Source organism: Eurytemora carolleeae, unplaced genomic scaffold, assembly GCF_000591075.1.
Source record: "Eurytemora carolleeae unplaced genomic scaffold, Eaff_2.0 scaffold1092, whole genome shotgun sequence".
Classification (NCBI taxonomy): Eukaryota; Metazoa; Arthropoda; class Copepoda; order Calanoida; family Temoridae; genus Eurytemora; species Eurytemora carolleeae.
Genome location: NW_019396978.1, coordinates 1 through 12380, shown reverse-complemented (window position 1 = coordinate 12380; position 12380 = coordinate 1). Strand labels below are relative to the sequence as shown.

The 12380-nt window shown below is 29.6% G+C and overlaps 1 protein-coding gene across 2 annotated transcripts in view; it reads left to right on the top strand.

Annotated features, from left to right (window-relative positions):
• The window catches only part of LOC111710721 (alpha-1-inhibitor 3), a gene marked incomplete at its 3' end in the record, with an annotated part of 29127 nt that extends 17107 nt beyond the window's left edge, over window positions 1-12020 (top strand). For both annotated transcript variants that reach the window (XM_023484837.1, XM_023484838.1), the window contains 10 exon segments: window positions 197-249; window positions 1338-1412; window positions 1922-2015; window positions 2412-2519; window positions 5393-5438; window positions 6457-6518; window positions 7320-7439; window positions 8094-8175; window positions 8964-9005; window positions 11970-12020. In XM_023484837.1, the coding sequence (XP_023340605.1) occupies window positions 197-249; window positions 1338-1412; window positions 1922-2015; window positions 2412-2519; window positions 5393-5438; window positions 6457-6518; window positions 7320-7439; window positions 8094-8175; window positions 8964-9005; window positions 11970-12020 (733 nt within the window).
• Window positions 12021-12380: the final 360 nt, after the last annotated feature.

Here is a 12380-nt window from a genome sequence, read left to right as displayed (position 1 = left end):
TTGGGCATTTTTACGAGAAACATTAAAAATGATATTAAAACGTTGTGCAACTTTTTTCTTGGAAAACAAAAATAAAGTNACTTTAGTACAATTGGAAATTTTGATTTATTTGCTTATTGCGTGCTTTGGTTGCATGGTTAGTTAAATTTAAGGATTTTATTTTTTAAATTTAAATATTTGTATATTTACTATTTAGGGAATTGAACGAGAACTTAAACATTATGTCATTTCCGGAGGAGAAGTTCTTTGGTAATTCTGAATTCACATTTTTCTAAAAACGATTTTTTTAAAAATTTATCAAAAGCTCAACTTCTCGGCGTTGCCCTTGGAATTTTAGAAAAACTTTTGAAAAAAAGTTTTAATTTTAAAAACTAAATTTGAATTTTGAGAAAAACCGCGATTTTTTAGCCGCTGTTACCCCCGGATACGCCAAGGAATTCCTGAACAAAATTTTAGCCAATATGGTTCAGCCGTTTGATCAGCTACAGTTAACATATATATTATAAATATTTATGTGAAGAGCTTTATTATATATCATGAATACAGAGTTGGAAACTAATCGAATGCTTTATAATTATGAGAAGATAAACCTATTTCCAATAACTTGTACACATCTGAGGGTTTGATGAATGCGAGGTTTAGTTGAGACGGTTACTCATATCTTTATATCTTTGAGAAAGTATTTAATGCATGAAGAAAATGAGTTTATTTAGTTATTTTGGCGGAATTCTGACAATGGATATCCTCAGAATTTTCAGACCCCGCTTAGTGCATTGACTTTTATTTTTCCAACCTGTAAGAATATTGAGGAAATTGTGTTTGAAGCTAACCTTCAACAATTGTTGAGTCAGACATTACTGAAAACTGCAAATACATCTGATATCTACTCACAAATAGTAACTTTTTATTATACTTAATTTGATATTTCTGGCGCCAATATATCAAATTAAAAAATAGTATGTTATAGAAATATGTGTCAAAATGCATTTTTCCTTTAAGAGATTAGAATGCGTAAATCTAAAAGAAAAGAACAGAAAACAGATGTATGATCCGATAAAAAGAAGATACAACGGTCGTTGAAAAAAAATCACTGCTCTTTTGAAATTTTGTTAAAAAAATTTAATCTAAAAATAATTTTAAAAAAAATAATTTCGTTATTACGATTCAAAAGTTTTCAGCTTGAATAATTAATTTCTTTCGGAGGTTTAATTAAAGTATTTAATTAAAGTATTTAACACTATTTTTGAAAATGTTTCTGAAATTTTTCATAAAGCTTAATTTGGATTTAAAAAAACACACATTGAAAACTAGACGAATATCTAAAATCTCTTTTTTAGTGTTGGAAGTCAAACAATTGCCCTCCAGGGAGAAGATGACAGAAGTGATCTGCTGGATGGTAGAACTGAATTGAAGTAATTAAGCAATTTTTGTTCGCGGATTTTCATTCCAATAGAAAGTCTTACTGATTGTAAGAAAAGTTTTAAGAATTTTCATTTTTGAACTGAGAATCCTGAGTCTATTATAAAGAAAGTATATTATCTAGTATTGAGGGACTAACTGAGAATCCTGACTCTATTATAAAGACAGTATATTATCTAGTATTGAGGGACTAACTGAGAATCCTGAGTCGATTATAAAGAAAGTATATTATCTAGTAACGAGAGACTAACTGAGAATCCTGAGTCTATTATAAAGAAAGTATATTATCTAGTAACGAGAGACTAACTGAGAATCCTGACTCTATTAAAAAGAAAGTATATTATCCAGTATTGAGGGACTTACTGAGAATCCTGAGTCTATTATAAAGAAAGTATATTATATAGAATTGAGGGACTAACTGAGAATCCTGACTCTATTATAAATAGTATTGAGGGACTAACTGAGAATCCTGACTCGATTATAAAGAAAGTATATTATCTAGTATTGAGGGACTAACTGAGAATCCTGACTCAATTATAAAGAAAGCTGAAATAGAAGTTGAGGCTCAGAGCCACAAAGCATTCCCTACGGTTAAGGTATATTATAACAAAAATGAAATCAATAATTAATTTTTTTAACTATTAAGAACTATAAGCCTCATTTTAAGGGACCCTTCCTTTAGTAGCCTATTGTTTCACATTAGCAAATATCAGAATTTTTTTCTATTTGAAATTTCATTTCGTTCATCTGTTTTTTCTCTCTACAGTAAGTTTCGGATTAATTTGCAAACAGAAATAGGATGGTATACTTACAAATTATATCTCTTTCCGAAATTACAACGAAATTTTTTTTAATCTCACTGTCCTGGTTTTGATTGGAAATGAAAAAGGAAAAATATGCTTAAAATTTTATTTTTGACTGTTTTTTCTTCCAATTTGGTTCTGTGATTACAATCACCTTTTTCATTTGAATTTCTTTAATTTCAATCATAGATTGTTACCTATATGACTGATGGGAATGAAACTCTGACTGACTCTCATGAAATGGGAGTAAACTTTTGTCTTGAGAACCCCGTGGAGGTCTCATTAAGCACTTCAGAGGTTGGTCTTTTTATTCAAGATAAGAAAATGTAGTTTTTTGAATTAAAAAATTAAAAAGAAATACAGTTTTGAGTGTGCGTAGTTAAAATCTTCTCTTAACAAAAAAACTTTACTTCGTGTGTTATAGGTTGGTTTCATATCACCAATGTTTATTATTTAACATTTTTTTAAACGCATTCAATTTGTTAGAATATAAAGTTATCTCCGAATGTTCTGAGAAATATCATTATTTTGAAATTACTAAATTAAAAAGATCTAAATTAAAGGGAGTGACCAGCAATTTAAGGTAGTTGAACTGAGAATGTAGTATCGCGGAGAAATTTTTTAAGATTTATTTGAGACATATAAAAGGTTTTTAATGATGTATTATTACTAAGTTTGAGCACAAAGTCAACGGTCAAAATCATCTATTTGGGTGGCTACGTTTTGAGAATTGGTTTTTATTAAATTATTATATAACGATGACGAAAATTGTATAACAAATTCTGCACTAAAATAAACAAATGATTAGGAACATTTTTCTCAATTTGTAAATAAATCAATGTTAGGAGGATCAAGTTTTTTGCTTTTTCATCATTATTCTTATTCTTTACAAATTTGTTCGCAGATTTCTTAACATTTTTCAAATGTCATCTTTTCAATAAAAATATCAGGAAATCTATAGAAAACGTTTGTGAACAATAGGACATCTAAAAAAAAAAAAAAAACTAAAAAAGATTACTTATTTTCTATTTCAAGTTTTAATTTTTATTTTCTGATCCTAAAAAATTAAATAGGTTACTGCAGAATTTTTGTTATATTATTTTTCGTGGTTGGTATTTAATAATTTAAAAAAGACCGATTCTGAAAACGTACCCACCCAAATTTATGATTTTGAACGTCGACTTTGCGCTCTAACTCAGTAAGTATACATCGTGGAAACGGTTTATATGTCAAAAATGAATCCAAAAGAATTTTTCCACAACACTGCATACTCAGTTTAAATACCTTACATAGCCGGTTTTTAAAACGTTTTGTATGTCTCAAATTATTCCAAAGAAAGTTCTTCACAATACTAAATTATAAGTTTAACTACCTTACATTTCCGGTTATCCCTTTAAAACAGAATTTTTTAATGTTCAATATGTAATATGTATGCGTGTTTTGTGTATTTGAATACCTGAGAGATAAGAACAACTATTCTGTTTATCTATAGTGATAAGGAAATTGAAGGCTGCAACTGTACGGAACTTTTCAGATTAAAGTTCAAAATGTCACCGCTAGGCTTCTCATGTTCTTAGACTAATTCATAAATAATATAGAAGAGGTCGTGGTTGATTTTGGTGTTAAAATTTTCAATATATTTTGGCTCTTTAATTGTTTCATAATGAATATTTTTTATATAAAAATTATCCTATTTGTTCCTGATTGAAATGTTATGCCAACGTATTGAAAGGTTTATGTAAGTTTTTTGCTACTTATTTTAAATTTGCCAAATATCTTCTCCATATAACATGATAATACGTTTTTTGGCATCTCTAGGTGGGATCCGTTATTGACAACTCTTCACACATATTTAGTAACAATGTTTGGGGTTTGGAAAACCGCTTTAATCCCATCACTCCCCCCTAACCTAAAAACAGTTTTCCTTGGAGAGCCTTAGCTTCGTAATTTTTTCAACTTTATTAATGAACACTTTTTTCAAATTTTAATTTTGATACATAGGGATGCAGATCAGTGTTTAAAAATAATCAAAAATAGTCCATGAACTTTTTATTACAATTTTAGAAAGCCCTTGAAAAATGGATGTAAAAACTATTTCTATTAAATATGCTCAATTTATGGCTCAATATTTACCAAATATAAAATTAAAATATCATTACAGTTCCTGGGACTGGATGTTTATAGATAGAAAGTGCACTTTTTGCTGTGTACATGATTGTGTACATGATTGCGAAAATTAAAGAGTTTTGCGTATTTTTAATTGAGAAGATAGGAGGAAGTTGTATTTGTATTTTTGATTTAAATATTAAAGCATTGTGCTTATTTTGATTCAGAAAATAGGAGGATTATTGGTATTTTTAATTGAGAAAATAGGAGGAAGTTATATTTGTAGTTTTTATTTTAAATATTAAAGTATTATGCTTATTTTGATTCAGAAAACAGGAGGATTATTGGTATTTTTAATTGAGAAAATAGGAGGAAGTTATATTTGTAGTTTTTATTTTAAATATTAAAGCATTATGCTTATTTTGATTCAGAAAATAGGAGGATTATTGGTATTTTTAATTGAGAAAATAGGAGGAAGTTGTATTTGTATTTTTGATTTAAATATTGAAACATGCTTATTTTTATTCAGAAAATAGGAGGATTATTGGTATTTTTAATTAAGAAAATAGAAGGAAGTTGTATTTGTATTTTTGATTTAAATATTGAAACATGCTTATTTTTATTCATAAGTGATCAAGATATATATTGAGAAATAGCTTTTTCTAAAGAGATGACTCACTTTTTATTCATGAGTGATCAAGATATATATTGAGAAATAGCTTTTTCTAAAGAGATGACTCACTTTTTATTCATGAGTGATCAAGAAATATATTGAGAAATAGCTTTTTCTAAAGAGATGACTCACTTTTTATTCATGAGTGATCAAGATATATATTGAGAAATAGCTTTTTTTAAAGAGATGACTCACTTTTTATTCATGAGTGATCAAGAAATATATTGAGAAATAGCCTTTTTTAAAGAGATGACTCACTTTTTATTCATAAGTGATCAAGATATATATTGAGAAATAGCTTTTTCTAAAGAGATAACTCACTTTTTATTCATGAGTGATCAAGAAATATATTGAGAAATAGCTTTTTTTAAAAGTTTATTTTTATTTTTAGACTTCTCCTGGGTCTACCGTGGTTCTAAATTTGCAAACGGACAAAGGTAAGAATAAAAAGATTTCTTCTTCTCAAATACTTTATTAAACACAAGGAATCATATACATTAAATTATAATTAGAAGAACTAGAGATAAGATTTTAATAAAACGGCAAAAATTATGGATTTATGAATTTACAAAGTGGCTTGGTCGCCCTTTTATTTTAGCTAAGATAGCGAACTTGATGATTATATATTCAATAAAAGAAAAATGAGAGAAAAAAACTTTAAAAATCAGCAAGAATTATTTATAAGGGCATAAATGCATAAATGCCTATAGAGCTAAAATAAAGAATAAAAAGATAATCGCACACACAAATTATTAACCTATGATTTCTCCGTTGGCAGGTAGTTTTGTTTTACTGAATTTTGTGACTGAATTTACAATGAGGATAGCAATGTAATAAAACACCTATCTTCTGTAAAACAGTAAAACTAATGGGTGCATCATCTTTTTAAAGTTAATAGAAATAAATAAACTAATTTATAAACTGTTCACTGTCTTTTAAACCCTTAACGAGGGAAGATTTTATTAAAGGGAGTGACCGGCAATGTATGGTGGTTCAACTGAATTTGTAGTATTGCGGACAAATATTTTAGGCTTCAATAAAAATTCTAGATAATCTGCAGAAAATCTGTGTGAATAATGAGAGATTATAGAAACTAATAATTGAATAAGATTACTTATTTTCTATGATAAGAGTTGATTATTATTTTCTCAACCTGTTCCTAAACAACTAATTAGTTTATGTGGAATTTTGTTTACATTTGTTATTGTCGTTATTTAATAATTTAAAAAAAAACGATTCTGAAAACGAACCCACCCAAATTTATGATTTCGAATGTCGACTTTGCACTCAAACTTAGTAATTATACATCGTGGAAACGTTTTGTTAGTCTCAAATGAATCCTAAAAAATATGTTCACAATTTACTGCATTCTCAGTTCAACCACCAGACATTGCCGGTCACTCCCTTTAACTTTCACATATTTTACAAATGCCAATATTACAAACAAACGTTTAGGATCTTTGTGTGGTCTGTCTATGGTGGATAAATCTGTAGAACTACTGGGAAATCCGAATAAGGTTAAACATTCATGTTTTAAACTGCAGTGCTTTGGTTCAGGGTTCGAGGATATCTTACTTTTATAAGAAACAATTGAGAGATGCACACAAATACACATTGTTAGAGTCATATTTTTATGGGTACCGTTGTAAATCGGCTTGGCTATCTTTGCATGGAAATTACGCTTACAGTCCCATTAAGTTGAATCTTGATTAGTTCTGCTCTTTCTAACTGTTTATTTCAATATACTCCGTTTACTGCATTTACACAGTTAACATACCAAACGGGTATTTAGAGAATCTACCTGGCCCAAATACTGCAAAGTTATGTCCTACGGGGTTACCCAAAAAGTATGAAACTGTAAAGTCGACTTGAAACTCTTAAAATATGACGATCCCAAGTTTATATTATGTCTTTTGCATTAAATGTGGTCATTTAATGGTCTATTTAGTTGCAGAGTATCATGAATATCAGGGTTCATAGTTCCAGAGAATCATAAATGTCAGGGTTCATAGTTCCAGAGAATCATAAATATCAGGGTTCATAGTTCCAGAGAATCATAAATATCAGGGTTCATAGTTCCAGAGAATCATAAATATCAGGGTTCATAGTTGCAGAGAATCATAAATGTCAGGGTTCATAGTTCCAGAGAATCATAAATATCAGGGTTCATAGTTGCAGAGAATCATAAGTATCAGGAAACAGACAGTATGAATTCCGTACAGTTGTCTCTGAAGTCTCATTTTTTGTGGGTAACCCTGTATGATTAAAAAAATTTTGAAGTTAAAATTATTTTAAAATGTTTAGAAGAATTATTTTAGGTATCAAAAAAGGTGATTGGAGATATTAGGGAGACTATGAAGTCCCAAAGAACGAATTATTATAGTTCACAAAATTGGGAATTAAGAAATAAGTGTCCAGTCCTAGCTAAATTTCTAGATGTAAGTATCAATTTTTATACTGTAAAGGGTAGATATGGGGATATCGAACGAAATTTTCAGTTAACGATGATGTTGTTAAGAAAAAAATGACTGACTTGGATCGTTCAAAGCAATGAAAAAACTATCGTTTTTAAAAACGAACGAACTTGAAAACCCCTCTTGTTTTTAAAAAGTTTGTTAAAAAATCGGTCTTTCATGCAATAAAAAACGATCGGGTTTTACTGAGCCCATGAATTTTCCAACAGTTTTGACAACAACGATCTTTTTTTAAAAAAACAATAGTTTTTTTTCATGAACGAACAATTTTATTGAATGAACTATTAGGATGAACGATCGTTTACTGAGAAAACGAAAGTAATAGATTGAAAATGGACGAACATTTTAAGAACACACAAAATAAATTTTTTGAACTGTAAAAAAACGAATGAAAATGGTCGTTCACAAACGATGAACGAACGATCATGAAACTATGTAGGCCATGATAAGGCAGAGTTCTAAAGAGCGTGGAGTAATCTGTAACAAAGTTTTAAACGAAGTTACTCGCTGTGCCCATGTTGATTGGGGTAAACTAAGCAGCTTAACCCAATTAAAAAATCTCATTCTTATTCTCTCAAATTGAACAAAAGTATTTCAATTTATAAAAGTTTCGTTTAGGAATTTTCCAACGCTGGAATGAGTGTTATTTCTAATTTGCCAAGTTTTACAGCTTGTCAGACCCTAGAAGTTTACAGTGGAGGTAAATGTTCTACATTTTCTAGCATTCAGGGTGTCCCACGAAACATGACCGTAGTATGACGACTGGAACATCGTCTTGGATTTTGATATTATTTTTTACTTTTATTTGTCAACCTAATTTTAGATGTAAAATTCTAGAGATAATATTCACGAAGTACCTTTGTCCTGGCATTTCTAAAATGTGGTCTGCCTTTTTTGTTTTTTTTCAATATATTTCAAGATATGAAGAATTTTGGTCAGATTTTGCCATTTTTTGTTTTATTTAACAAAATTTAAATCTGATCTAAATTCTTAATATCTCCGGTAATATTGACAGCACAAAAAAGGCAGACCACAATTGCAGACCAGGACTAGGTTGAAGACTGAATGTCATAAACAAATTCCAAGATCAAAGATGACTTTCAAGTCATCTATCTAAAGTCATTTTTCGTGGGACACCCTGTAGTTATTAGTGCGAGGAAAGCTTGCTATAATTCTTTTTAATTAAAATCAAATTTCCTAAACATACGGTTCGTTTTTATTTTAAAAATTGGTTTACCATGCCATTATTATGAATACAGTTTTAATATATTAGTTGGCACAAAATATGTGTGTTGTTGAAGCAAAAAAGCGTTTTTTCGAGGCTTCAATATACTAAATATCACTTATTATTGGATTTATTTATAGTTTTATAACACATGAGCACAAATAAAGAATATCAAATCTAAATTTTTTGTTTTGTCAATCTAGAAAAAGTTTAATTTTCTGTTAATTTTTCTTTGAAGAAAACCTTAATGATGTTTATTTAAGACGAAGTAGAAGAGCCAGAATATGTGAACTATGGGTATTCAGGTAAAACAAAAAAAAATACCGAAAAATGTAGATGATTAAAGGGACTGCAAGTGTAATTTCAAGTAACACACTACGCAAAGACTGCAACGCCCGATTCAGAAATGTACCCCTAAAAGCTTTGTCAGAGGAAGTTTCTTTTCATAAAAGACTTGCGCATTTCCAACGAAGAAAAGCATAGATAGACTTTACAGAAAAGCTACTGCACAATATTGATCTAATCAAGGTTTCAAGGGTACCGTTGTGAGTCGGACATTGCCATCTTTGCTTGGACGGCCGCGTGAAGTTTAGCTTACTGTCCAGTGTCCCCTGAAGTGTTTATTGTTTTGCTTTTTTAAACAAGTCGAGCTAATAAAACTCATTTTTATGAGAGGTTGAGAGGAAACACAAACATGTTTTCTTGATTTTTATATTGAAAAATAATGTTTTATTGAATGTTTGAATCAAAGAAAATGCATAATTACTGATAGTGAATTTGTATTGTAAGAGAATGATTATTGCGAAATTAAAATAATATTATTGCATATTGATCTTATTATCGTAAATCCAATGCAGTATGTACTAAGTGTTACTAGAAAACTGTTTTTTTTATGAATATTTTTGGCTTAAAACTTTTTTTGATCCAAAATGTTGTAATTACACACAGAAAATGTTATTGTGATAATGTGGCATGTAACAACTTTTGGAAAAAATCATAATCTCTTCAGAAAATAAACAAAAGTTATCAAAAAGATTTTTAATCGAATTTCTTTCGAGAGTTAACTTAAACGCGATTTCTTATGCAATCCTAAGATGGTATTTTATTCACCCACTTTGCCTTTATACTAGGAGGGTCTCGATCTAGATCTAAATCTAAATTTAGGTCCAACAAATATGGTTCAGGTTAAGATTGAGTTGTTTTAAAGGATCAATAAAATTCAGTAATTGTGATTGAAGAAAAATGGGATTCGATATTTGCAATATATGTGTTTGTACCTAAATAGGAATGCATTTTTGGAAAAAAAAAATAATCATAAGGGGGAGAGGGGGTTGGGCAACTTAGATTTTTCTGCAATGTCACAGAAAATGAATTTTTCAAGGGTTTTATTCGCTAAATGATTTTGGGGGGGGGGGGGGTGAATTCTAAAAAAATTCACACTCCTAATTTTTTTTAATAATTCCAACTTAGTTTATTTCATTGACTCAATAATAGGTTCCCATAGATCTTATAGCAGCAGCAGTTACACATATTGTTCAAATTCAGGACTTGATTAAGTGGTTTTAAGGATTTATGAAATTAGGTCTTTTGTGATAGGAAACATGGGGGTTTGAAAAGTGCAATGTGCGTTTTTGCAATTAAAGTACATTTTTAGAATAAAAACACATTTTAAATTGAGTTATGTTTGCTTGATTTTTTTTCAAATGGGGGAGGATGTTGTTCATTATCATTATCTGATTGCATTTTTTTAACCCGATCACTGTTTGATTGAATTTTATAGATTCTTTATCGGTTTGAAATAGGTTATCCATTGAATTGTTTGTTTTGTCCCATTGCATGCGAGTTATCAATTTTTACCTTAAAAATTACTTATATTATTATGGCTGCTTTTTAAAATATCGATTTAGAGGAACTAGGAATGCATTGATTGAAAGTTCAAGTTTAAGTTAGATACCTTTTTAAGAACGATTTATTTTCAAAAAATTTTGTTTTACCTTTTTATTGTACTACGAACCGAGCTAAAAGCACAACAAAATTAAAATAGAATTTTTACAAATTTTCAGAAATTTGGTAAATCATAACCAGTTTTTCATTGTTTTTTCTTGTGATTAATTCTATGTAAGATGATGCGATGCCGCCTGGCCAATTCCGGTCTTAATCAAACCTAATTTTTTTTTATGATATTTCCTGAAAAAGTAACTATTCCCAATTTTAACCTGTTCATTTCAGCGTCGTCGTCGGTTTATGAAGGAGCAACCATGTTTACTACTACTGGGTTTTCTAACGTTACTACAACAAGTAAACAAAAAGACAATCTTCGCGAATTTTCAAGAAAGTTTTAAATGTCGTCTTTTGTTTGGATAAAATTAAAATTTTACTTTTTTAGAGGCAGACATTCGTGGCGATGAATTTGAATCTGAAGGTTTCTGGTCAATTTAGTGAAAAAATTTGAGTACTTCAAACGTCGTCTTTAATTTAAATTAGACTTTTTTCATAAAACATATTTATTTAGCACCCGCACCTTAAGAGCATGCTTTTTCACAGATTTTCTTGACAAAGTCACAAAACTTTCTTGGAAATTAATTTTGTTATAAAATGGAATTTTCTCAAGACAAATATATGTTTTGTTTAGCACCAGTGCCAGTGCCTGTGTTAGCCTCGTCTGCAGGTCTCTTGTCAATATATTTTGACAAGTAATGTTCCCCTCCTAAATATTTTTCAACATTTTTATTAGCTGACATTTAGAACAGTGGACGGTTTGAGGCTAGGCGGCATGCTACAGTTAGTTTTGCATGTTTTTTTAATGTATCGTATTTTCCTGATTTGTTTGCTAAAATCTTCCGTAATTTGTCCTACTTTTTTGTTGCCGAAAATGAAGATTCATTTTAAAATATTCACATAAATTGGCGCCAATTGTTTTTTTTAGAGGAAATTTTTTAAAATTTCTTTTTTTGCAGGAATCAGAAGGAAAACTAATAAAAATTCAGGTTTCACAGTTAACAGAATTGTCGCATTCGTCGCACTATCTTTGTTGATTAAAATAAAAAAGTAAAAATTCTTCCCTACATTTAACACGCTATGAAACAAAATGTTTTGTTTATAAACCTGTAATGAACGAACTGCCAAAACGATGTGTCTTAAGTTACAAGTAATGCATGTTTTAATCTGTTTGTTTGAAATTAAATTTAGATTTTCTAGATATAATGATAGTTTGAATGTTTCTCTGTATCATATAAAAGGGATTTTTTATTACATTTTTTTATTAAAAGAGGAGGGGAATGAAACTGGACAGGACTATGATGGAGAAAATGATGTACAAGGTTTCAAGAAATTTTTTATTTAAAAAATTAGAATTTTGAGCCACGCTGAATTTAATGAATATTGTATCTGCCTTTTTAATCGCATGCAAGGGTGCAAACAGGGGGGAGATTAGGGACATTGCCCCCTCCCCAATTAACTACTCCATCATGGGTGGGGACTGGGGAGGTTACACTAGTTAACTAAGATTATTGTGTGGTTAAATTTGATTTAAACTAAAGAACCCGTGTCAAGTAAGACATTTTGTAATATCTCTTTCAATATTAATAGCAGCCGGTTCTATTTCTGAACGTAGACTCATATAATTTGTTAGGAGCAGGATATGAAGTCAGATTGTCGATATCTCTTTCCGGAGTCTTGGA